We start from the raw sequence: 22,153 nt of genomic DNA, 5'->3' as shown, positions 1-22,153 counted from the left end.
AAGGAGTGTAGGAGCTCACTAAAAATGACGAAGATGCTTTAGGGAGAGGAAAAAGAAGGGGCAAGACAGACGGGAGAAACAGTAGAAGAATGATGCATTGATACAATTCTTTATTCCGATTTTCTGCCAAAACCCCTCCCCACCGAATGTTACTAAACACCACTCGACCTCAGATGAACCTGGCCGACACAATAAATATCTGTTGTTAATCATCAAAAGGCATCATATTTCGCAAAGAAGAGCAGTAGAGCGTTCAAAACGCTTCGACAAGCTCCCTTCGCTCTCTTGCTCCCATCAACATTCCCAAACCTCCAATGGCTTTTCTCCTTATGCGAGTCGCGAAGTTCTTAGGACCTAGTTCGTCGGCGCCCGAAGGCGGCCCGCGGGGCTGCCTTGTCGGTTGACTGGCCAACCTGTGGCCAAATACAACCGGTATCGGGACTGACTCCTGAGCCTGAGCAACATCAATGCCACCAATGGTGTTGGAAACGGCCGAACGCGGTCTTCCAATTCCCAGACCTTCGTACAACTTCTTACTTGCCTCTTCGCGCGGCGAGAGAGGCATTTCGTTGGAAGAGGATGAGTGAGGACTGGTAGGGGACGAATTGGATCCACCGGACTTGGAAGAACTGATCGAATCAGCATCATCATCGCCTTCGCTTGTATCGATGGTTACGGCGGGCAACGGCTGCGATACGGCGGGACTGAAACGAAGCGGTTGGGGCCGAGCCTTGGGAGCTGCGACGGCCAGTCCAGGGGGTGGGGAGATACGTTCACCAGGGGGAGGCGTCACCTTGACACTCGGGGAAGTCACGGCCCGATTCGCCCTGAGAACAGAATTGTTCCTGTCGGCCCGCCTCCAGGAAGCTGCGGAGTCGGACTTGGACGGCGCGCCGGTCGAGTTCAAGTTATTTGAGGCAGGGTTACCCAGGGAAGTGCCTCCGCTGATGACCGTCGTAGAGTTAGGGGTGGGAGGTAGAGGTGCACCATCATTATCGTCGTTATTGTATCTGGACATCGGAACCGTAGGGACGCTCGGGACCCGACTTCCAAATCTACCGCCTAACGCAGCCGTCATAGGTTCATCACCAACCACAGACTGGGGTTGTTGCTCCTTTGCCCGGCGCATCTGAGCGCTCAAGGTAGCAGAGCGCAAATCAAATGCGGTTGACATGGGACCTGCGGAGGCAGCGGTAAAACCCAAACTAGCCCTGCGGTTCTGAGACTGCTGCTGTTGCTGCTGGCGCTGGGCCTGGGCCAAAAGTTCAGCCTGATATTGCTGAGCTTGCTGCTGAGCTTGAACGGCCTTGATGGATATGACATCAGTACGAAGGAGAGGAGCCGCTATTGTTTGAGCGTACCTGAAGTCTCATCAACTCCATTTGCATCATCTGTAATTGAAATGCCTGAGCTTGAACATTGTTGGGCTGTGTGATCACATTTGGGGCAGCAAAGGATGGAGTGAATGGAGCACTGTTCGGATTCATGCCCCGCTGCTGTTGAGCAAATCGGTTGTTGGATCCGTCGACAGCGGCGGTCATTGGCAGGGTCCGATTGCCACCGTACTGTTTGTTGACGTACACATTCTGTGAAGGCATTTCGGCGAGCTGATCATCTTCGTCCTCCTCTGGGAACACTGAAGGCTGATGATGCTGTGATGCGAAACGAGTGATGTTAAAAGAAGCACCTGGAGCGGCGGTGTGGGGGAGAGTCGTCGAGGAAGAGCGTACGCCGCCTGTGCGAAGGCCTGCAAGAAGAGAAGCACGATTGTTGGGAGGTGCGGTAGTCATGGTGTCGATAGATAGAGATTAATGTGATGTTGATTACTGAACAGAAAGTAAGGTGATACAACTGCAGAAAAGCGGTCAATAAACTTGGAAAGTTGAAAAAGAGCCTATGACTGACTGGTGAAAGTAGGATTGGTGGGAGACGCAAGTGGACGCAGTGGCTAATTGGGTGAAGACTTGAGAAGAAGAAAAGAAGAGATTAGGCGGCAAGAAGAGGTTTATTTTGGAAAGCGGTCTGGCACACTGCGATGCAAAGAGCAGAGAATATGTGCAGAAAACGCCGACGCCGATATATAAAGGAAAGAGAAAGGGCGGCCACCCAAGCCAGGTCAACGAGAGTGAGAGAGAAAGCTAGAGCGCAGCCACTGACTTATCAACGGTCCACGTGATACATCAATCGTAAATTAATACAGAATTAATTATTTATAAATACTTTTTCGCACTCTGCCGTACCCGGGCATCAAAAACTCCACTTCTGATAACAGTGTGCGCAGTGTGGAATGGATTTAACATAGTCTGGGCCGGCGTCAGTACGCAGTAGGATAATTGCTGCACAGTTGTTACCTTGACATACAGCTCCCAGACGTCCATGAAGAAAGATTTGATGCCATCATCGTTCTTGCCTTCGTGCAAGAGTACAAATTTCGTATCTGGATACATCAGATTTGGCGGGTAGCAAGCAAGAAACTAAGCTACGAACTCCCTGGTGTTATGAATGCTGAAATGGTCCATTCGTTGAACTTGTCCACTGATTTCAGATACCTCCCATCTGTTGTCAGGGTTATTGCTTTACAGCATGCTGGTAAACATACATTGTATTCTCCTTGCGCATCACGTCCTCGACTACATCTAGGCTTGCGTTTGCTATCATCTGTATTACATGTCGGTCCTGTCCACCGCCCATCCGAACTGGACCTCCGGACGTATGATGCGGAACACTGGACGCGCCAGACAACGCGGTCAGCGTTCCAGCGAACGCGGATGTCGACCAAGTCGGCAGGTTCGAAGCAAGTGGCGATGGGACATTGATTACAGGTTTGGTTGAATAATGTGTAAGACTGTAGATGGGCGTGTCTGAAGGCGAGAGCACGAACAGATGGTGGGACATCTTCAAGGACTGGCACTTGCCAAAACAGGATCGTGACAGATGCTCAGTTCTCTGCAAACTTCCATGAGGCCCCTCGGGTTGTTTACATTCTCTTGCAGAAATATTCTCTCTGCGAATGTACTGTCGCGTTCTAGTCCGAATGTAACACGTCAATTCCGAAGGCAGTTCGTTGCTCATGGACGTCCCAGCAGCGTTCACCACAGAATTGCAGGGATCCCATCTACTGGCGCGTTCGCGTCACCCCCCAGCTCTGTACTGGCTAGACTAAGGCCGCATAGTATTCGGCAGTATCACATCCGACTACGGTCTCGCGGACGCTTCGATTGGCTCGACAATATCCCAGGGAACTACATTTTCTACGGCATCATGGGCATAAACGGTCTCGTCTTCCTCGCTTGGATGTCGGAGAGTGGTCAAGCACGAGCCGCAGCTGCAAGGGTGTGTTTCATCTACTGCCTTTGTACGAAGCTTATCGACTGGCACAGAGACAACCTTTTTATTCGTGGATGAAGGATAACTTTACGAGTAGCTGGCAAAATACTTTCGCCCGACCGTGTGTTCTCCATCTCTGTAACTAATTCTGTGTCAGCTCATTCAATTCTCACTAGTTGGACCCTCGTCACTGCCATGTTCTCTCATGAAGGCGTTGGCCATCTGTTTTTCAATACTTTCACATTCTTCTTCTTCGCTCCAACGATGCTTGAGATGTTAGGCAACAAACGGTTTATTGGGCTATACTTGGTGTGTAAGTGTACAAGCTTTGCTACATCTCCATGATGAATCTCTCAATGCGCATATAGCAGGAGTCATTGCCAATGCTTGCCATGTCGCCTGGACCAATATCGTCGACAATCGCGACACTCCTTGTATGGGTGCAAGTGGTGAGTATCATGATTAAATTTTCCAGTTATTCTCTGACTTGACGTTAACAAACTTAGGCGCTGTGTATTCATTGGTATCACTTCTTGCATGCGTCAATCCTAGAATGACTTTCTCACTCTACGGAATCATACCTATTCCTGCTTGGGCCCTTGTGCCAGCAATATTCCTTTGGGAGACCTATTCATCTGTAACCTACAAACAAGACTCCCAGGCCCACGCAGGCCACGTCGCCGGTATGCTATCGGGTGTAGGATATTTCCTAGCCAAAAGATACCGTATATTCTAAAGAGGGAACTACGCCACTGTATTTATCACTCGTAGGAATGCATTAGTCGTATTACTATGTAGTAGTGTCAAGTTGGCGCTGAATTTGTGTGTGTTTACGCGACAGACCTTGCCTTCTCGCGCCATTTCCACTGCACGGACTTCAATTCGCACCATCGTCCTGCGATGGATCCAGATGATTCAATTGTCGGAAAACTGGTGGCCAAATGCAAAAGCAACGGTACCGTTTCATCGCGCCATTTCCTGCATCCAAGCTAAACGCGACTAGATGTTGACGTCAAAGTTGACGCATTAACCAAACTTCAATCTGAATTCGAATCCGGCGCTGAGGTACGCTTTTCTTCAGATCTTACCTCTTGAATGCCAACTGTGCTGTTCAGATCAATGACCCCGACGCTCTCATCAACGTTCTCAAGGCATGTTTACGAACGTCTAACCAACATCTCACCGCTGCAACGCTCTCTGTTCTGCCACCATTAATATCCCTTCTCGTCTCTCGTCATACTATCCACGCTCCGGGACGCGGTGTCGTCTCGCCCTCCCTGTCTTCATCGACATCCTCCTCTTCCTCATTCGTGGATAACGTCACACTTCGACAACTCCTTACTGCATTTCTTCCTGCGGGAGGACTCATAGAACGTCTAGGTGATAAGGAAAAGGCTCAATTGAAGGCTCGGGAAGCCTTGGTAATCCTGGGAGGCTTCGCGTACCGTGCTGGCGGGACTAGCATGATGTCCACCGGCTCAAGAGGGGCAAAGGGCCCCGAAACGCCGTTGGCGATGTTTGAAAGGTCTCTTCGAGAGAATGGACTCGCCAGCAAGGTGTGGAAAGTGCGAGAACAGGTATGTTATCCTCTGTACGCGAAGAAAACGTGTTCATCCATCTCACCTCTAGTCAATCCTTACTCTCGTCCACATTCGCCGAAATTATCATATATTCCCTATCCGGCCTTATTTGTCCCTCCTTGTTGACAGTCTCGAAGACACAGATGCTCACGTACGTGAATGTTCGCGTCAATCTGTGGTCGAACTTTTTTCGGGTCCAGCAGTCACTGATGCGGCCCGAGCTGATCTGAAGAAGGAATTAACCAAAAAAGGCGTTAGGAAGACCATTGTTGATGGAGTGCTTTCAAAACTTCTGGGGTCTGGTTCCGGGACAGGGAGTGGGCTCCATAGTAGAGAAGGTTCTGAGAGCGGTGACAGCGTCACGAAGACGAAGGAATATGTCCCCCCTAGTATCATGCTTCAGAACCGCAAGTCCTCCGCACCTCCTGGGAATGGGATCCCGAGAGCCGCCAGTTCGACGGGCATCCCAAGACCGGCTAGTCGCGCCGGTGCTGCATCTCCAAGTGTAGCCACCCCGGTTGTCGAGTCTCAGGCTTCTGAGATCCGTGCTGTCTATGTTAGTGTCTTTATGTCGCAACTCCGCACATTCTCACATTTATTAGGTGGCTTCCAGTCGTGATCTAGAGAACGAATTTCTAGGTATGGCGAAACCTTTTGAGGCGAGTATCCCACATTTTCTGTCGCAACCGTATGGCTGATTTAGTGTGTGTGTCTAGGGAAAGGAAACGGAGCATAATTGGGCAGCACGCGATCAATCCATATCCAGAGTGCGTGGCATGCTCAAAGGCGACGTTCACGCAAGGTATCATGACACTTTCATGGCTTGCTTGAAAGACGGCTTCATCCAGTGGTCGATCAAAACGGTATACTATACTTTCTGACGTAGATGCGCGATTACTGATTTATTACTTAGCTGATTAGTCTGCGGACGACTGTTGCTACGAATACTATTTCCCTCTACTGCGAATTGACTTCTGCTCTGGGAGCTGCTTTGGATCCTTTCTGCGATGTTCTCCTTTCCAATCTGCTCAAAATGGCCGGATTCACCAAGAAAATTACGGCACAGGAGTCGCAAGCTGCAGTAACAGCCCTAATAAACCACACCTTCTGGCACCCCTCGCATTTTCATTCCTCTCTTCTGGCAGACTCTACAGGAAAAGACAGTGCAAGCGCGGGCGTATGCAACAGGGCATGTGAAACATTACTTGGAAGTCCACGGACAGCGTGCAAAATTGGCCATAGAAAGCAGCGGAGGGCTAGAGACTTTGGAAAAATCATTGAAGAAATCTCTAGCAGATCCCAATCCCGCTGTCAAGGCAGAGGCGCGAAAATACTTCTGGGTCTTCCAGAGCTTCTGGCCAGAGCGCAGCAGCGTTATCTCCGAATCACTGGATTCGGTCGCACGAAAGCAGCTCGAAAAAGCTTGTCCTGATCCCAACGCCGCCACCGTTTTGCCTCCAGTTGCCTCGAAACCAACTAAGAAAAGCAGTGTGGCAGCTGCAATTGCAGCTAGCCGGGCCAAAGCGAAAGCAATTGCGACCTCTCCTCCTACATTACGACATCAAGCAACTGCCTCTCATACGCCTTTCAAGCGGTCTGGTTCACCGGCGCCAACTTCTCCTCCATCAAGATTCACACCGCGTCCTTCATCCCCTTTACGTACCTCTACTTCGCCTCCTTCAACACGCTCTCGTATGATATCTGACAACCTCAATCGTTCTGCGAACGCAGGAAATATACCAACCACCCCCCCTCGTTCAAATCCGCGAGCGAGTCTAGTCAGATCTTCTTCTCCACAGTCTCCCGAAAACTCGTTCCAACGGCGCACATCACCGGCCTCACCTCTTGCTGGTCCGTCTAATCGACAGTCTATTCTTCAGAGAGCGGCTCGAACAGCATTACCCGCTTCACCTCCCTCCTCTGTAGGCTCTCCGCCCCGCCGCAGTCCCGCCAAGAGACTTGCCACTACGCCTACACATGTCCGACACTCTACCCTCCTCATTGATGCGGCAGGTCCGGAAGATTCTCTGCTTCTAGCGCAAAGCATACCAATACCTGATTATGACACTGACTCCGATGATCACTCTATAAACCTCATGTCCTTTTCTGCCCCCTTCGAGCAATACCCAACTGAAACGCCCAAGTCAGATACTCGGACCCAGTCACTTTCGCCCAAATCAATAGGCTCGAAGCCTATTCTCGGTGTTCCCAATGTTCTATCTTCTGACTCTGTGGTTGACCTTGGGGATGGCCGGCCTGTCGTCGAAGATGCGCTAAGAGCGCGGGCTGAGCAGGCGGAGAGCGCCGCAGAGCGACTCCTGGAGCTCGTGGAACCAGAGGAGGAAGGGCTAGATCATCCTAGGATACCCTCATCGCTCTTCGCTGGTAGTACTAATGGGCTTTCGACGCCTAAGATGAAAGCGAAACCAATGCCTTTACAACCTATTCAAGGACAGGTACCACCAACCACTCCTGTGAACCGGGTTACATCTGTCATGCGACAGGCGGCACTTTTCAAGGATAGCCCAGTGGGCAAGACTAACTCACCGTCCCTGATGGATGTTCTCCAACAAGACCGCCGGCAAGAGAGTGGTTGGTGGCTCAAGCGAAAGGCTTGTAAGTGATGCGTTTTCATCTAGTTCGACATGCCGAACAGCTGATTTCGTGGTTTGTAGTGATCGCTCATCGTTTAAGCTTTGAAGATGCCACTAGTTCAGACCATGAGAAGGAACTCCAAGGATATATCGCCCGAATGGAAGCTGGTGATGTAGACGTTGACCTTCTCCGGCGGATAGCTCTTTTCTGTATAGCGAACCCTGCGGCCGAACCGTCATCACCTATGAGTCCCGACCTGGGTTATCCCGGCAGCCCTTCTCCCTTTGCCAGCTCGTCTTCTGTGCCAAATCTTCATTCTGATATATGGGAGAGGAACAATAACTCTGACCGGTTCTTGAATGCACTCATTCAATGTCTGGACCCACTCAAGGTGATATTTCGATCCCCCTGTTCTTCTCACTTCCACTTATATTAGCTTTCTAGAGCGAGGAAGAACTCGAGTATGGACTTATCGTCCTATGGGAAGTGCTTGAAAACCAGGCGGCTTATATTGAAGGACATGAAGCAGATATACTGTCTGCTTTGCTCCGAATACGTTATTGCAACAAGCCTAACGTAAGTTTTCTGGGCATATATGTTCACTTGATTTCTGATATCTGCGTTGTTTAGGTATTAGAGGCTACCAACACAATCCGTGATGCCTTGGCTTTCTATATTGAACCTGTGTATGGATTGACCACCATGCACGCCAGCCTACGGACCTTCAGGACTGAACCTCACCCTGAGTTTTCGGATGAAGAAGTTCAAACTGCAACATATGCGTTTGGCCTGATCGCTCTTGGGAAATTTATCCTCCGTCTACCCGCAGAAATCGCAGAAGAAGAGATACCCCGTCTCAGGACGACCCTCATCACTGTGAGTCCAATCAATATATTCTGTTTGGGTTGAAAGATTAACTTAGTTGTCATAGTCGCTAAATGATAAGACATCTCTTGTAGTGAGAGAGTCGGCCGCCGCTGTGATAATTGCTGCCCAGCTGGTGCTACGGGATGAAACACACTTATTCGTTCTTCTGGATGGCCTAGCCGACGAAAAGAAAAATCTGCTGACTTATCTGTTCGATAAGCATGGTGTCCGGGGACTACCGAATTCGAATGGAACTTCCGGTATCAATCGACTGGAGAAAGAGATGAGAAGATTAGATACCCGTACCAGCATGCCTCCCAGGCCTACTGATTGAAACCAAGAGACATTTGGGCAGCCGTCGACGGTTCCAAATATGTTATTGATGTAGCCTGCATGACGTCTTGATATACTTTCTAGCATGGCCCTCTGCAACTGTACGATTATTACACTAAGCATTTTCCTGTCTCTACCCTACTATTGTTGTTACTATTTTAATATTTTAGCTAAGAGATCGGGTGAATTGTATGTCTTAGACGATGACTCCTGACTTGGTTACTTGAACAGCAAATATCACGACCACTTTCCTTCCACCTTGCAGCTAGTCATGGTTTCTTTCAACATTGCCAACGACGTCGACGGATATACGTCTTTCTCGGAATACGGCAGGCCGAACAAAGCGTATTCATCCGCGGAACCTATTGGACGTCCCAGGTGTCTCCAACGTCTTGCTGACACCATCTCCTGTGACGAAAAGAGCGCGGAATATCTCTTCAAGGCATTCGATGTAGACGTCATCGACAACGGCGACTTGTACAGTAACTCGCCTGTTGCTACCTCCTCGCTTTTGCCGCCATTTGCCGACCCTCCGTCATTCTCCCTGCAACCGAGGGACGACGAACGCGACGTTGAACATCCGTATCTGTCTACCCCATTGCGCATGAATTATTTCTCAAAGCTCAGCCCTACTATCCTTCGAGATCTCTTACGTTCTCCTTCTCTTCGAGTCTTCAGCCCAGACACGAGTTTCTCAGAAGAATGCTCTGGATATCTCCTGGATTCAGCTCTCGTCGCATCGTCTCACCCCTTTGAACCATCGAAATCCAGTGATCCATTCACAGACACAGCCAAATGGCGTGTTTTGTCATATCCTATTAGCCCTCCACCTACCGCTAAAATTCCGAGTGCTCCTCATCTGCCTGCGCTTTCTGTGTGCGACGAAATATCCACTGACGATGTCGAAGTGTCTCATACTGTGGAGAGCTCCATCTCATCCTATTCGAAAGAGCTTGCTTTGACATTGCCCTCCCCACCACTTGAGGAACGTCGACCACTCCTGCATACCCGTCATACCTGTCCAAGATTGTCTGCGTCGACAATCGCACAATTTCGTCTGGTCGTCGATGAACTTGGTCGCACAGGAAATGATCCAGAGAAACGCAGCTTGCTACAATCAAACTTGCGGCCATCTTTACTTCCTACGGCTTGTAAATTTACGCATGCACAAGGAAGCGCTGGGGTCGCTGGGAACATCACTCCTTCGACAATGCAGGAGCCGAGCCGTGTCCATGGAGTATTAGAAGCGGAGTTTGTCGACCTTCTTCTACAGCGCGCAGAAAGAGAGGAAGCAGAAGCGGAACAGCTAAAGGCATTAGGAATGAGGCTTCGGATGCTGGCACAACGCAGGCGCGAACTTGCCCGTGTTGTACAGAAATAAGCTTTGATACAGCGTAAAAGTACATAAGGATGCGGTCACGTAACATACAATAATTAAGTACATTGGTCTAGAGAGCAGTAATAGCTATTTTGAAGTCTGTCTAATTTAATCATGACAACCGTTCCTTCTCCTTCGCTTGTTCTGCAACGACTCGTTCCATGCCATTCAGCCATTGATCGACCTCTGCACATGGTTGCTGTGTCTGAGCATGTCCTTTTGAAGACGTCGATAGCGGAGGGCCAGACATGCCGCTAAGTCCCATATACCTTGCGAGAGCAAGCACAGGAAGCCGGCGCAGTGCTCGACCTGACATGCCTTGACTCTGAAAACCCAATCAGTGTCAATACGTATGACGTTTGGGCAATAGTGTGCTTACTCGACACTCAGTCGCTAGTGCAAGAAGCTTCATAGCAACGTGTCCTGATTTTGCGTGGGCATCCAAAGGTACTGAAGTGGATGGCGTAGACTGAACAGGAGCAGCTAGCTCATACATCCGTGCAGCTTGTAGGGTGGGAACATTCTGCACAACAATCAAGATGGAGCCAACCACAGACCAGGAGATGTCTTACAACAGGAGCGACGAGTCCTTTGGTCACGATTTCGCACAGGGACGAGCGGAGGATCTCATATATTGCTTCGCGAGAAGGAAGGTCAACATATTGAATGATATCTGCTCGATCCACAAATGCACTGTCTGCAGAATACATCAGATCTCTGCAGGATATACGTAGAAGTGATATCCTACCAATCGCCTTCACAAGATTACTTGTCGACATGACAAGGACATTTTTTCTGTGCTTCAGCTTATCTAATTGCGTCAGAAGAGCGTTCACAACCTAAGACTTCCATGAGACCATAAAAAAGTATCTGAGGAGTGCATATATGCGCACCCGCAAGCCATCTGACGGCTCAGTACCCGCCATTGCTCCGGCCCTTGCGGCGGTTAAAGATTCCACTTCATCTACAGACGATCAGGCGATTACTTGGATGCTCGACGAGGAACAGATGGCGAACCTATAAGGACCACAAGGAATGCATCTTCTTCTTCGGCAAGTTCTGTTATACTTGTGAAAAGACGCTGGACGAGCTTGCCAGATTCTGAAAACCATTTGGAAAAAAGAGAGTGAGCATTTATCTCAAGCAATCGGGCGTTGGTGTAACTGTTGATAATAAAAATGTGCACGGACTAGGAATTAAATACGAACATACCGATGGGATAAGCGGATAGAGAGCTTCTGCGCAAGTGCACGACATAATGATGTCTTTCCTGTTCCAGGTGGTCCATGCAAGAGAACGACGCGATTCCACGAAACAAGATTGGCTGCAGAATAAGGATGAGCGGCCGCGTCCCGCTGAGCATATTGTGCTCACAGTTGACATCAGCATCACTGAAGATGAGAGTGGCGTGAATATAGTCCAAAAGCTTCATTTTGATATCATCCGCATATATCAAAGAATCCCAGAGACCCTCCCAGCTGAGGTTAGGCAATTCGCAGACACTTGCAGCCATTGTATCATCCTCATCATCCTTGGAGCCAGCGCTGTTGGAAAACTCCTCAAAGGAATCGGTGTCCGATGGTTGGTAAACGTGGATTTGTAAGGCCAACTCGTCTATTGGAAGAGATTGGGACGCAGATGTCGATTCGCAAACAACGATCCGATCCACAGATGTCCCTAGTTCTGGGACGACACCCCATCCAGTAAGAGTCGAAGACAAGTTGATGCGGTCGAATGTATGTATCCAGTCGTGAACTCGATGACGAATCGTTTCGAATCTGGCCGTTGCCCGAGATTTCAGACGGACCTCGACTACGGGGAAGAGTCAACGAAAACATAATGAAGGATCCGTCGACGAAAGTACGCACTGTGAACCGTCGAACGTATTTTTGAGCCTTCAGTGGCTGTCATGATGGTTCAGGGTAAAGGAAGACGCGTCCACAGTGGACCAAACAACGCGTCAATATTGCCAACGCATCACATGCATGGCAGATGACTAAACAATCAGCTTTACCCTATCACCACCATGTCGACCAGCGAAGTCCAAGAAAGCGTTAGCAGTTTACTGGATCCCTCGACTTTTGTTTTTCCAGCACCCTCCACTACAATCACCATCGAATTTTGTGATAGAGTGGGTACAGCCCTTCGCATTCACACCTATACAGCTCACCGCCATTCCAGTGCCGATGGTAAGCTTGCAAGAACGTGGCAGACGATTCGAGTGCCCAATATATGCTAGGCTTCATAGAGCAACATGGATGCAGACAGAGCTCTTCTTGACATTTCCGCCACCTTTGATAGGGAATATATCTCTATATCCTCTGAACTCGGATGAAACTGCTGGTCGCTTTCGTGTATGGATCACTGTTGGAAACCAATCTCCACATTTATTATGGGATAGGAAGATAGAGGGTGGTTTTCCTGAGCTCAAGGCTCTTGTATGTCAGCTTTTTGTCAACGCTTCCTTGGCTTTAACTGCTTTTCAGAAACAGCGAGTTCGTGATCAAGTACAACCAGGCCGCTCGTTAGGGCACTCTGATGTTAAATCCTGAGAATCTTTCTCTATTGATACGCTTAACCCTAAACTTTGCTACTATTCATTACGATGTATTTCGGTATCGAGCCTTCGGTACATTGTAAGATGCACATTAAACAGAACTAAGAGTACAATGACCGACGAGATTCCACTGAGGCGAGATTGATCCGAACCACACAGCTTGGTGGGAAACGGCAACTTGCAGAACTTTGACCACAAACTCACACTTTCAGCATAATATAGACCAGGCAGTGCTGCCTAGCCGAAGCAGTCTGGTGGCTTGAAACAATTCACCTGGGTTGTACCCGGTGAAAGAATCGTCGTCTGAGTCGCAGAAGAGCTTGTTCTACGGTGGTCTTGAGTGCCAACTCGGATCGCAAGTGGTGCAGTAGTAGGAACCATAGACGTTTTTGAGGTCGACCGTAGTATCAATAACAGTGCGTTGGTGTGTTTCTCTCAGTGCGGCGTTTTCATGCTTACGGATTTAGTCGCCAGCTGACGACGCGTGGCCCAGGATGATGCGCTCGCCAATTCGTACGGTCATTCAAGATGATTATAACCACCTGTTCTTGTGCCTAGAAGCAGATGCCCTTCCTCCTGTGCCTGCGGGGGGAATAACCTTCCAAGATCCGAAGAGTTCGTGGCTTCCAGATCCCAAAGATTTTATAAGACGCAGCTGGGCTTCTGACACTATGCCATACCAGGGCTTTCTTCCCGTCCACCGGAGCAGCGTTTATCAGTGTGTTCTGTTCAAGTGTCTGGACTATTCGTCGGCTTCTATCCCGCTGTTTTCCCCTTCACCGGGCCAATGGGCTTTGGAAACAAAAGTCGCAGACAAATGGAAGCACCTGGAAATTCTCTTGGATATCTTGAGGCGAACGTTAGGGAAAAAATTGGACTGCGTTGAAAGACTTTCGTACCCTAGATTTCCTCCGCCGTGGGAGTATGGATATCATCATGCAAAATGTCACAAGATGGCGATGGAACATGCCGCAATGCGATCGCGGGACGCATTTTTGATACTGGCAGGAGAAATTTCGTTCCTGTTGGCGCTCACCCTCGCGAAAAAGGATGGAGATGACTGGGAAATCACGCTGACAGAGGAAGTCGGCGGGAACTGGACTGATCTCATTCGAACTTCTTGGTTAGTTCAAAATGATAGTGGTTTTTGGCAAGGTGAAGAGGCATCGCGGCGAGTCGGTCTCTTCGTAGATCCTCGGGCATGCAAAAACGCCGCAAAGTTCCTGGAAGCGTATACCACATACAGCATTCCGGTCTGGATAAATTGGGGCCCGATCACGAGTCCGTTTGAAGCATTGGACCAGTCCTTACGCCAGAAGTACTACTTTTGGGTCCCACCGAGTAAGGTTGTTCGTCGTACCAAAGCAGCAGAGCATATTGCTCCCCAAACACACGACATTTCGCTTGGTACTGGTAGGCGGCAGACTGGCGAAATATTTGTAGTCAGTGAATCAGAACAAAACGTCCGACGAACCACCGGATATTCGGATGTTCTTGCTGCCAACCATTCAGACAACACCCGCGTCACGGTCGAAGGCCATAGATACTCGGAGGAACTGCAGCTCCTGCATACGCCGACATATGAAAAGCAGAGCTGTCATGTTCGGACCACAGAGCTTGTTTCCGAGGAGCAAAAATATCCGATAGGAAATGTTGATACTTTCGTTTGGGAAAGGGTGGACGACAAAGAATACGTCGCGATGCGACACGTCTCTGATAGTAGTATTCCGCCTGGGCAACGACATCCACCCCTTCCTATGGAGAAAGGTGCTCAGGCCTCAGTAGGGAAGCTGTCAGCACTCAGCTGGGAAAAGGCATATAGTACAAAACTCTTTGAGGCACAATCCCAGGTGCTCAGTGAAGATCTTAAGCCCAAGGAACATGAATATTGGCCCTTGAAGGATGTCCTGCGCTTTCGGTTTGGCATACAGACCGCCAGGCCAACAGATCCGAGCCCATCGTTGAGACTAACTGCAGTGGACGAGGCAAAGGTCACAACTTGTCTGAAATCACTAGAATATTTCAGCGTACCGCAGGACGACGTAGAAAAATCGGTTTTTCTGAGTTTGGGAGAATTTGTCTTATGGTTGGCGTGGCATGCAACGAAGAAGGAAGGCAGCGGCAAAAGTGTTATAACGGCTTCACACGTGCAGCCGCCACCAACGTCCATACCTGTTACTTGGTGGGATTTATTACCTCAATCACATAGCTACTTGGGTAAACTTGCTTCTCCTCTGGATATCCAAGCTGTCCGATGGCACGATGGAGGCGACGAGAGAACGGGATACCGCCTTCAAGTCCAGGGCGCATCGAAGGTTCACGAACAGCGCTACATGCTCATCGTTTACCGCGCCGACGATGTTCTGCATTGTCTACGTCTATCTGGAATGACGTGCCTTGACGATCTGATAGAGGAACTCTGCGGCCATGGTATCCGCTTCACCGTGGGCGTTCAAGCAGATCCGTCGAATCCAAAGTCAGGGAGAAAGCCCTGTGTAAACGGCCCATGTCAAACTGCTTATACAGCCATTCCATATAGACCAGCCAATTTCAAGGCTGGTCTATTGGACTACATATCTTATGTGCGCAGAAGGGCTGCATTATTGCGCGACCCCGTCGTTGCAAAGGCTGCTTTGATGCACGGAGGGATCATATGGCGTCTCGCTATGGAACACATTGACGACTTTAGTGTCATTCTGCAACGCCCAACCGATGACATCTTGCGCTATGGAAAATGCCATAAAGTTACCGTCCTAGGCCGAGAGGAGCGCGAGATTCACATGTGGGAGGAAAGCCTCAGTGAATCCCAACTGAATGTCATTTGTGGGGTTTACAAGGTGTACAACCAGTCTCCTAACGGGTACAGTCTCACTCAAGACATATCTTGGTTCCCGAAGGACGGTAGTTTCAAAAATTCTGCTCTCAGTGTCGGGTTTTGGACCGCCGACACTGAACAGTGGTATATCCGTCGCGTGCAGTTGTACCTCTCAGCAGATTCAGAAAAAAGTTGCTTAAACCAAGCCGGTTGGCGAAGCAGCGTCCGTTTATGGAGGTGCGCCATTGCGACATACAAAGGGCTTGAAATCGTATCCAAGCATTTTGTTGACCATCACGTTCTGGTGCATCAACGATGAAGACGCTCCTGGAAGGAGGGGAAGACGTAGTTTCTTGATCGAGAGGTAGATAGATATCTGTAGAGAAAGATACGCACGCTTGGTGCAAAGAGAAATAATATAACGTTCAAGAATACGGAGCATATCCATAGTCATGCCTGGAATGGTTGGCTGAACGGTCAACACAAAAGGCGGATGCGGTGAAGGTTCCAAGTCGCGACAGCAACATATGTTGCATTTGTAGAGAGCTGAAGCGATGCTAAGGTCGTGCAGACAACACTGAGGATTTCAGCAGATTTATTTTCTCATTTACGCCGGATTGGTCGATGAATCCCTAAGATCAATATATTGCGTAGCACAAGAAGAAAGATACTTCGCCAATACATCACGAGCATATAATACAATCAAGACTAGCAAATGCATGATTCGCTTCTGGTCGTGATGACCAAAAATCTTGAGTGGAGATAAGACATCGTATAACGCGTAACGCGACCGCCTAGGTCTACTCGGTTTTCTCGGCTGGTGCCTCCCTGTAAGGAAGAAGTTAGCAGGCATACAAGGTAAGCGATGGAATATACTCATAATATATAGCACGTTGTTACATCTATTCCGTAAAAGTCAGGCATCTCTCACTGACTCGAATGAAAAATGACGCGCACCTTATAAACACCTCACCCAACGCGCCGTTCGACTTTCCGTCTTGATACTCCTCTGTATTTGCCAACTAAAGAACGATGTCAAGCTGCGAAGAGAGAAGGGCCCAGCAGCGCTCACTTGAAGGTTCATGAACCCATCTGTACTGACAAGGTAACCCTTGTACTCTAGTCCCCACTTTAGTTTGACGAACACTGGCTTGCCAGTGAGTTCCTGCATGAAAGGTTTGGGGTTGACTGGGTTGACCTAGAATTACATGAAATGTGAGAAAACGATCGCATTGAGCGGCAAAAGACGCACAGCAGACATGATGGTTCGAAGCAACCTGGCGGAGTTTGAAATTGCTGAAAATCCTGGGCCGGGCCCAAAACCCTCCACAGCTGTCACGTCTTCTCTTCCACTACATTTTCTCGAGGGCAAGCGCTCTCTACTATCTCTTTACCATGTCGGATCGCGAGGGGCACTCGGGGGTACCCACAGATGATGATCTTTCATTACCCAAGGCGACTGTGACAAAAATGATTTCAGGTGCGTCGACTCATTTTCTTTCTCGACTTGTTTTGACGCGTCTCTTCGTTGCAGAGCTGCTCCCTAATGATGTTGTGTGCGCGAAGGAGACGAGAGACCTTGTTATTGAGTGTTGTGTAGGTAAAATACTTTGTCTGCTTATCCAAAATGAGAGCCCATTACTATCTGTTTTACAGAATTCATACACCTGATTTCGTCAGAAGCAAACGAGATTTGCGAACAAGAGTCCAAAAAGACCATTGCACCAGATCATATCATTTCCGCGCTTAAGGTTCGTCTCTCATTGTCCGCGTCTCGGCGTAACTCTCACCTTGTCTGTCTGTAGCGGTTGGGATTTGACTCGTTCACTACCGAGGTGGAGGATGTTTTAAAAGATCACAAGCAACAGCAGAAGGCGTGTATCGCGCCGCTCGTGATTAACTGTCTCCCTGACATATCGTTCATCAGGACCGAGAGAAGAAGGTTTCCAAGTTCGAGCAGTCTGGAATGACCGAAGGCTAGTCCGCTTGATTGCTGTATGCGCAGTTCGACTCTTACACAGCTATTTCCATTTTTTTAGAAGAACTATTAGCAGCTCAACAAGAATTGTTTGCTGCCAGCCGAGCAAGATTCGAGTCAGGTCAGCAGTGAGCAGAGCCAATCTGTGTGTATTAGTATCCCAATTTCTACCGCGCTTATTTTTATTTTGTACCGACATTTTGTAGTAGTTGCATATACATATTCGGATCGTTATTTTCCTTTATCTATCCTGCAACAGACGTAATCTCCGTTCTGGCGAGTCGCCGTTCCACAAGGTAATTGTAGAACCGTTATCATCGACCTCTTGGGACATCTGGGGTAAGCCTTCTTGTTCAATAACGAAGGCAGCTGAAATGGTTGCATAGAGAGTGGCTGGTACAAGGGTCATTGGCAAGCACCATTTGCATATAATGCACGGACCTTGATATACATCCCCTTGGGCAAGATATAGGCCGGCCCCTAACCCGCCAAGAAAGCTGTTTCCTGCGCCTAGGACATACGGTAAATTTATGCCGTTGTTGCGCATAAATGAGGAACAAACCAGTCACGTCCACGACTTTATCCTGATCTGTCCAGAATGCGTCGATCCATTTACCGCCATTAACTCTCGTGGCCACATAGGCCCCGAGTTCACCACTGCGAATTATCACAGATCCCCTGCCCTTGTTTCCAACCCCAAAGTCGAGGAACTTTTGTGCAGCCTCCTCTATGGAACTCTTAGTCGGTGGAAGCGCCATAGACAACACGGTAAGCGCTTCTTCTGCATTTGGACTGTGTCTTGTCAGTCAACAGAATATGTTGGATTACATTGTCTACCTCAAGACAGAGATTTGTGGCAGGACTTTGATTAGAGCCGGAAGCTCCTCTGGAACGCACCGATCCTGGTACGTATCAATTTCAAGATGCAGATCCTTGATTCATAATACAAAAACACACCGGAATAGGCTCCCAAATCGTAGTTGGATGCCATTTGGGTTCCTCGTGAATCTCAGACACGATGGAATGTGCTCGAGAGGGAGAGCACACGAAATGAATAGTAGGCGCCCGCGCCAACCTAGTTCCTCGAAGATCTCGAGGTGTGATACGAATACGTGTAGTAAGATAGTCAAAACTAAAGCAACGATATTCAATTAGTTAACGAATCAACTGCACGGAGATTTTGTAAGACGCGCCTTCGGTGATCACCCATATAAGAATTGAGGGCGCGGGTGGTACGCGTTGAGAGCTGATCGCGATACATCCACATCTCGTGGCCATATTTATCGAGTTCCTCTTGGATATCGGATGGCCAGTCATTACCTCTATCAACTATCATTCCAATCTTATCCGGAGGGAGCCTATGCAAGAGGTACCGCAGATTTTAGTATCTGCTTGATACTGTAACAGTACAACAGACCATATACGTGCCCCAAGAGCTGCATAAGTGCCTCCACCACCGATCTACAGATAATCAACGACATGAGCACTTAAGGGTGTTCAATAATCGCGTTGTTAGGCTTTCCTGAGGAGCAAGTTCTTTTCCCGTCGGGTTTCCGTCATCATCGAGGAAAGAGAATTCATCGATGATAAACATCCCAAGGGTGACAAACTGTGGTGTCCCATATCCGTGCATCGCAGGGCTCATCCTTGAAGAAGGACAATTAGATGTGAAAGATGAAGTAGAAGTTGTAGCGCGATAAGATAAGAATGCCTGGAATGTCGATCATCAATCATCGATCAGTCCTTGATCACTAACTCGCATCATCTCTGCCCCCCCATGCAAGTCTGGGCGGTTCACTACGATCCTGCTCTGTTTTCTGAAGATGTATATAAGAGTCCTTGATTTACTCTTAGATTTACACTAACCTGAACAGCTTTACCATGCAGGCCTCTCAGTCGTTGACCCAGAAAGCGCGACGCGAGTCAAAAAGTTCTTTAGAAGGGAGGATGCCTGTCGTAGGTGTCTGTTTTTTCCGATTTTAGTAGTGTCTGACAGTTTGCTAGGGACACTCATCGGGCATTTGCTGCCCCGTATGATGCTCAGGGATCGTGGCGTCCTACCGCAAGCTATGACATTTGGTGCGACAGAGGCAAGGAAACCATATATTGTATGTGGGCACCAGATCTCGGCTGTTGCAATACGCTCACAATCATCAAGACCACACCTTATCTGGATCCGCCCGTTGCATTCAACATATCCCATGATAACGGTCTGGTAGCAATGGCGTTCGGACCGGGCACGACAAACCCGCCATCTTTTTCTATTGGCATTGATGTAATGAAGGTACGGATTCCAGGGCGCGAGTCATTCAGATCCTTTGTAGAGACTGTAGGAGATCAGGCGAGTTGAAGTGCTATACGTCGCCGCGTATTTTTAACTCTCAACTCAGCTAACCACGCTTGAACGTCGCTGTTTACTTTCCCCCGAAGTATCGCAAGACGAAGCTCTTCGAAGATTCTTTTGGATTTGGACGATAAAGGAGGCTTATACAAAAGCTCTTGGCCTTGGCCTTGGGTTCGACTTCAGTCGACTGGAATTCGACGTAACCTCGGACATAATTCGGGTAGATGGTGCAGTCTCACTGGGATGGCAATTCAAAAAATTCGAGTTGGTACAGGGACAGGACGTGTACCTGGGCGTTGTGGCTGAGTTCACGGGAGGCACAGAAACCTTAATTACCTCCGAGAACGAGGCACATCCTTGGTTGATCAGATACGACGCACATTTGTTCGTACAGCGGGCTGTACAGGAGTTGCAGGTCGAAGAAGTTCGGGATTAGAGAATACGAACTTTATTGGGTAACGGAATTATGAATAGTCTTTACAACGGCCTTCTTTGTCCTATGCGGTGTCCTCGATTTCAGCCACGGGGCCACCCGTTAACCAATCCCCATAGTAAACACATTCTCGTGGATTCACAGGTCCTCCGTCCTTGCAGAATTCGAACGACGGACACTTGGCACACGGTGATTCAGACCAGCCAAGCGACAGGCGTTCCTGCCGTATAGCCCTATACACATATATCCCATCTTCGCTATCGGAGAAACCGGGTACAGGAGAGGACGAGCGATGCCGAAGTTTCGATGATTTACGACTGTGACGACGTGTTTCCATTTCAGAATCAGACGAATCACTTTCGGAAGAGCTGTCGTATTTCTTGGATTTGGCCCGCCTCCGTTTCTTCTTGGTATCCACGTCTGAATCTGTCGCTTCATCGTCGGAGATCACCTTTTTCTTTCTGCGTTTGGTAGATTCAACGTCCGACCCAGAGTCACCGTCCCTCCTCCTTTTTTTCGACTTTTTAGGTAAGAGATCATCCGAGTCTGAATCGTCCGTCGTGGCTCGCTTTTTCCTTTTCCGTTTACTCGTGTTGTCCTCGCCGTCGGAATCAGAAGAGCGATGTTTTCTTTTTTTTGTCTTCTTTTTATTGTCAGTTTCATCTCCGGAGTCATCCTCATTTACGGAATTTGTATTCCAGGATGCAATGCCGAAAGCGGGGATCTGAAGTGCAATGATTACCGTTACCACTAGACGGCCAATGAAGATGCAACACACCTTTTCGATCTCTCCGTCGAGGACTAGAACATTTAACAACATCTCGACGTGCTCCACCGTGAGATCGGTCTCTGTCAGCCTAGCCTGCCGTAGAGTGTTTCGAACGTGCTGTGCCGTAGGATACTGTGGGGAATTGGATATGGGGTATAACGCTCCTTCGTATTTGGAACCGCGTTTTGGATAACTCTGTCGTAAGATGTTAGCACATTAGTACAATGCTTGGGAACGTTGACCATACCATATCACGTATCAATTTGAAACACGCTTTGATAAGGGTTTCGATGAACTCAGTGTCTAGTTCGTTATCTGTATACCATGGTCCCCCCGTGAGCGCGATCGATGGTTCTATGCCTTCGAGCATGTAGATCTTCCTCGTCGCATACTGATAGCGGCATTAGAGAAACAAGGGTTGCCTCGCTTTGAAGAATCCCACCTGCACGGACTGCACGCGTTTGATGAGCTTTTTCTGAGTCAATGTTTTCAAGCAGCGATCGATTATTGTTTGATGTAGATTTGTTTTGGCCTTGAGGTGCTTGGTCCATATGCCTGCAGGGATATCATGGAAACAATTTCGCTTAGGTCACGTTGCGTTCACGTACCTTCATTCTGTGATGCCTTTATGTGACCCAACACCAGATTCTCCTCTCCACTGAGATCCTTGGTTCTAACCAAAGCCGGTCAGACTCGGCATAGCTTGGTAAAAAGGGATGACAAGTACGCGTTAAGTTCTGCCTTGGCGACGGCTCTGAAAGTGATCTTCTTTTTCCCGTCGCTTAACGGTTTGAACAGCCCAACAGCTAATAGGAAGTTGATAGCTTTCTGTCTGGCTTTGGTATCTGGTACGATCTCTTCGATTTGTTTCGGGGTAAGTTCCTATGAAGAATAAGTCCGAGTGCGAGTATTCGACAAACAAGAGCTTTACATGATTATCAGAAGATAACGCGGCTTGATGGATTTTGGTTTCGATCTCGTTGGGAGGTCGTTTGCTCATGACGGTCACAGAAGAAGAATGATTCGAGTGGGAGAAGCTCGAGAAGCCAATTCTTGTGTCACGGTACAGTATAGTGTGACATATGCCTAATTAGGTAACGACGTATCAGAAGTGATGTCGAAGATTAATGACATATTGTGAAAAGAAGTATCAGTACTGGTAAATTACTTGGTACGC

General features: G+C 48.7%; 13 protein-coding genes across 13 annotated transcripts; 7 read left to right on the top strand and 6 right to left on the bottom strand.

Moving 5' to 3' along the window:
- Nucleotides 1-147: 147 nt before the first annotated feature.
- On the bottom strand, nucleotides 148-2,096 carry EV420DRAFT_446998 (uncharacterized protein). The gene is made up of 3 exons (XM_060482161.1): nucleotides 1,906-2,096; nucleotides 1,362-1,851; nucleotides 148-1,306 (listed from the first exon to the last, which is right to left on the bottom strand). Exons 2-3 carry the CDS (start codon nucleotides 1,788-1,790, stop codon nucleotides 254-256), a joined length of 1,482 nt encoding a protein of 493 aa, XP_060338383.1. The 5' UTR covers nucleotides 1,791-1,851; nucleotides 1,906-2,096; the 3' UTR covers nucleotides 148-253.
- Nucleotides 2,097-2,145: 49 nt separating this feature from the next.
- Nucleotides 2,146-2,925, bottom strand: EV420DRAFT_1502935 (Sedlin). The gene is made up of 4 exons (XM_060471143.1): nucleotides 2,600-2,925; nucleotides 2,488-2,549; nucleotides 2,352-2,437; nucleotides 2,146-2,303 (listed from the first exon to the last, which is right to left on the bottom strand). Exons 1-4 carry the CDS (start codon nucleotides 2,893-2,895, stop codon nucleotides 2,211-2,213), a joined length of 537 nt encoding a protein of 178 aa, XP_060338382.1. The 5' UTR covers nucleotides 2,896-2,925; the 3' UTR covers nucleotides 2,146-2,210.
- EV420DRAFT_1324952 (uncharacterized protein) lies at nucleotides 2,926-4,169 on the top strand. The gene is made up of 5 exons (XM_060468727.1): nucleotides 2,926-3,333; nucleotides 3,381-3,448; nucleotides 3,504-3,640; nucleotides 3,696-3,776; nucleotides 3,834-4,169. The coding sequence occupies exons 1-5, from the start codon at nucleotides 2,935-2,937 to the stop codon at nucleotides 4,061-4,063; spliced, it is 915 nt and encodes a 304-aa protein (XP_060338381.1). The 5' UTR covers nucleotides 2,926-2,934; the 3' UTR covers nucleotides 4,064-4,169.
- Nucleotides 4,170-9,059, top strand: EV420DRAFT_1758305 (clasp N terminal-domain-containing protein). The gene is made up of 12 exons (XM_060480544.1): nucleotides 4,170-4,282; nucleotides 4,331-4,392; nucleotides 4,443-4,904; nucleotides 4,957-5,463; nucleotides 5,510-5,566; nucleotides 5,624-5,770; nucleotides 5,821-5,988; nucleotides 6,053-7,523; nucleotides 7,583-7,893; nucleotides 7,947-8,078; nucleotides 8,133-8,378; nucleotides 8,434-9,059. The coding sequence occupies exons 1-12, from the start codon at nucleotides 4,228-4,230 to the stop codon at nucleotides 8,701-8,703; spliced, it is 3,888 nt and encodes a 1,295-aa protein (XP_060338380.1). The 5' UTR covers nucleotides 4,170-4,227; the 3' UTR covers nucleotides 8,704-9,059.
- On the top strand, nucleotides 8,822-10,083 carry EV420DRAFT_1685574 (uncharacterized protein; the record flags this gene model as incomplete). Its single annotated transcript, XM_060479274.1, has 1 exon — nucleotides 8,822-10,083. The coding sequence occupies exon 1, from the start codon at nucleotides 8,974-8,976 to the stop codon at nucleotides 10,081-10,083; it is 1,110 nt and encodes a 369-aa protein (XP_060338379.1). The 5' UTR covers nucleotides 8,822-8,973.
- Nucleotides 10,084-10,192: 109 nt separating this feature from the next.
- On the bottom strand, nucleotides 10,193-11,991 carry EV420DRAFT_1616810 (P-loop containing nucleoside triphosphate hydrolase protein; the record flags this gene model as incomplete). Its single annotated transcript, XM_060475166.1, has 9 exons — nucleotides 10,193-10,405; nucleotides 10,460-10,603; nucleotides 10,638-10,777; nucleotides 10,829-10,919; nucleotides 10,974-11,044; nucleotides 11,098-11,243; nucleotides 11,293-11,404; nucleotides 11,455-11,892; nucleotides 11,949-11,991. The coding sequence occupies 9 exons, from the start codon at nucleotides 11,989-11,991 to the stop codon at nucleotides 10,193-10,195; spliced, it is 1,398 nt and encodes a 465-aa protein (XP_060338378.1).
- Nucleotides 11,992-12,106: 115 nt separating this feature from the next.
- Nucleotides 12,107-12,632, top strand: EV420DRAFT_1635361 (Rdx family-domain-containing protein; the record flags this gene model as incomplete). The annotated part of the gene is made up of 4 exons (XM_060476434.1): nucleotides 12,107-12,211; nucleotides 12,262-12,269; nucleotides 12,320-12,518; nucleotides 12,567-12,632. The coding sequence occupies 4 exons, from the start codon at nucleotides 12,107-12,109 to the stop codon at nucleotides 12,630-12,632; spliced, it is 378 nt and encodes a 125-aa protein (XP_060338377.1).
- Nucleotides 12,633-13,131: 499 nt separating this feature from the next.
- On the top strand, nucleotides 13,132-15,820 carry EV420DRAFT_1473853 (uncharacterized protein; the record flags this gene model as incomplete). Its single annotated transcript, XM_060469176.1, has 2 exons — nucleotides 13,132-15,689; nucleotides 15,733-15,820. 2 exons carry the CDS (start codon nucleotides 13,132-13,134, stop codon nucleotides 15,818-15,820), a joined length of 2,646 nt encoding a protein of 881 aa, XP_060338376.1.
- A 211-nt stretch (nucleotides 15,821-16,031) lies between these two features.
- EV420DRAFT_1502899 (uncharacterized protein) lies at nucleotides 16,032-16,731 on the bottom strand. Its single transcript, XM_060471142.1, has 5 exons — nucleotides 16,705-16,731; nucleotides 16,525-16,650; nucleotides 16,410-16,474; nucleotides 16,333-16,354; nucleotides 16,032-16,282 (listed from the first exon to the last, which is right to left on the bottom strand). Exons 1-5 carry the CDS (start codon nucleotides 16,711-16,713, stop codon nucleotides 16,253-16,255), a joined length of 252 nt encoding a protein of 83 aa, XP_060338375.1. The 5' UTR covers nucleotides 16,714-16,731; the 3' UTR covers nucleotides 16,032-16,252.
- Nucleotides 16,732-16,788: 57 nt separating this feature from the next.
- Nucleotides 16,789-17,658, top strand: EV420DRAFT_1502897 (histone-fold-containing protein). Its single transcript, XM_060471141.1, has 6 exons — nucleotides 16,789-16,932; nucleotides 16,987-17,052; nucleotides 17,109-17,203; nucleotides 17,258-17,326; nucleotides 17,380-17,428; nucleotides 17,492-17,658. The coding sequence occupies exons 1-6, from the start codon at nucleotides 16,848-16,850 to the stop codon at nucleotides 17,560-17,562; spliced, it is 435 nt and encodes a 144-aa protein (XP_060338374.1). The 5' UTR covers nucleotides 16,789-16,847; the 3' UTR covers nucleotides 17,563-17,658.
- A 13-nt stretch (nucleotides 17,659-17,671) lies between these two features.
- On the bottom strand, nucleotides 17,672-19,063 carry EV420DRAFT_1616806 (Ribokinase-like protein; the record flags this gene model as incomplete). Its single annotated transcript, XM_060475165.1, has 7 exons — nucleotides 17,672-17,823; nucleotides 17,872-17,940; nucleotides 17,993-18,222; nucleotides 18,268-18,332; nucleotides 18,388-18,562; nucleotides 18,624-18,788; nucleotides 18,918-19,063. 7 exons carry the CDS (start codon nucleotides 19,061-19,063, stop codon nucleotides 17,672-17,674), a joined length of 1,002 nt encoding a protein of 333 aa, XP_060338373.1.
- A 144-nt stretch (nucleotides 19,064-19,207) lies between these two features.
- EV420DRAFT_1259606 (uncharacterized protein) lies at nucleotides 19,208-20,210 on the top strand (the record flags this gene model as incomplete). The annotated part of the gene is made up of 4 exons (XM_060466965.1): nucleotides 19,208-19,255; nucleotides 19,305-19,538; nucleotides 19,589-19,759; nucleotides 19,821-20,210. The coding sequence occupies 4 exons, from the start codon at nucleotides 19,208-19,210 to the stop codon at nucleotides 20,208-20,210; spliced, it is 843 nt and encodes a 280-aa protein (XP_060338372.1).
- Nucleotides 20,211-20,271: 61 nt separating this feature from the next.
- On the bottom strand, nucleotides 20,272-21,976 carry EV420DRAFT_1259200 (RNA polymerase Rpc34 subunit-domain-containing protein; the record flags this gene model as incomplete). Its single annotated transcript, XM_060466942.1, has 7 exons — nucleotides 20,272-20,931; nucleotides 20,986-21,171; nucleotides 21,224-21,367; nucleotides 21,419-21,531; nucleotides 21,585-21,649; nucleotides 21,704-21,858; nucleotides 21,908-21,976. The coding sequence occupies 7 exons, from the start codon at nucleotides 21,974-21,976 to the stop codon at nucleotides 20,272-20,274; spliced, it is 1,392 nt and encodes a 463-aa protein (XP_060338371.1).
- Between the last annotated feature and the right edge of the window lie 177 nt (nucleotides 21,977-22,153).

This window comes from Desarmillaria tabescens, assembly GCF_030435595.1.
Source record: "Desarmillaria tabescens strain CCBAS 213 chromosome Unknown EV420scaffold_2, whole genome shotgun sequence".
NCBI lineage: Eukaryota > Fungi > Basidiomycota > Agaricomycetes > Agaricales > Physalacriaceae > Desarmillaria > Desarmillaria tabescens.
The sequence above is the reverse complement of the archived record's forward strand: the minus strand, read 5'-3'. Positions and strand labels throughout refer to the sequence as shown.

Coding starts and splice junctions, on each gene's coding strand:
- EV420DRAFT_1758305 (XM_060480544.1), top strand. CDS start 4,228: ATGGATCCAGATGATTCAATTGTCGGAAAACTGGTGGCCAAATGCAAA. Junction 4,283..4,330: donor GGCCAAATGCAAAAGCAACG/GTACCGTTTCAT, acceptor AAACGCGACTAG/ATGTTGACGTCAAAGTTGAC. Junction 8,079..8,132: donor GTTATTGCAACAAGCCTAAC/GTAAGTTTTCTG, acceptor TGCGTTGTTTAG/GTATTAGAGGCTACCAACAC.
- EV420DRAFT_1502899 (XM_060471142.1), bottom strand. Junction 16,355..16,409: donor TTGGGTGAGGTGTTTATAAG/GTGCGCGTCATT, acceptor TTTACGGAATAG/ATGTAACAACGTGCTATATA. Junction 16,283..16,332: donor GTAACAACGTGCTATATATT/ATGAGTATATTC, acceptor CTTCTTCCTTAC/AGGGAGGCACCAGCCGAGAA.
- EV420DRAFT_1502897 (XM_060471141.1), top strand. CDS start 16,848: ATGTCGGATCGCGAGGGGCACTCGGGGGTACCCACAGATGATGATCTT. Junction 16,933..16,986: donor TGTGACAAAAATGATTTCAG/GTGCGTCGACTC, acceptor TCTTCGTTGCAG/AGCTGCTCCCTAATGATGTT. Junction 17,429..17,491: donor GCAGTCTGGAATGACCGAAG/GCTAGTCCGCTT, acceptor CCATTTTTTTAG/AAGAACTATTAGCAGCTCAA.
- EV420DRAFT_1324952 (XM_060468727.1), top strand. CDS start 2,935: ATGCTCAGTTCTCTGCAAACTTCCATGAGGCCCCTCGGGTTGTTTACA. Junction 3,449..3,503: donor CAAAATACTTTCGCCCGACC/GTGTGTTCTCCA, acceptor AATTCTCACTAG/TTGGACCCTCGTCACTGCCA. Junction 3,641..3,695: donor TATTGGGCTATACTTGGTGT/GTAAGTGTACAA, acceptor ATGCGCATATAG/CAGGAGTCATTGCCAATGCT.
- EV420DRAFT_1502935 (XM_060471143.1), bottom strand. CDS start 2,895: ATGTCCCACCATCTGTTCGTGCTCTCGCCTTCAGACACGCCCATCTAC. Junction 2,550..2,599: donor ATGCGCAAGGAGAATACAAT/GTATGTTTACCA, acceptor AACAGATGGGAG/GTATCTGAAATCAGTGGACA. Junction 2,438..2,487: donor AGCATTCATAACACCAGGGA/GTTCGTAGCTTA, acceptor TGATGTATCCAG/ATACGAAATTTGTACTCTTG.
- EV420DRAFT_446998 (XM_060482161.1), bottom strand. CDS start 1,790: ATGACTACCGCACCTCCCAACAATCGTGCTTCTCTTCTTGCAGGCCTT. Junction 1,307..1,361: donor TGGAGTTGATGAGACTTCAG/GTACGCTCAAAC, acceptor ATATCCATCAAG/GCCGTTCAAGCTCAGCAGCA.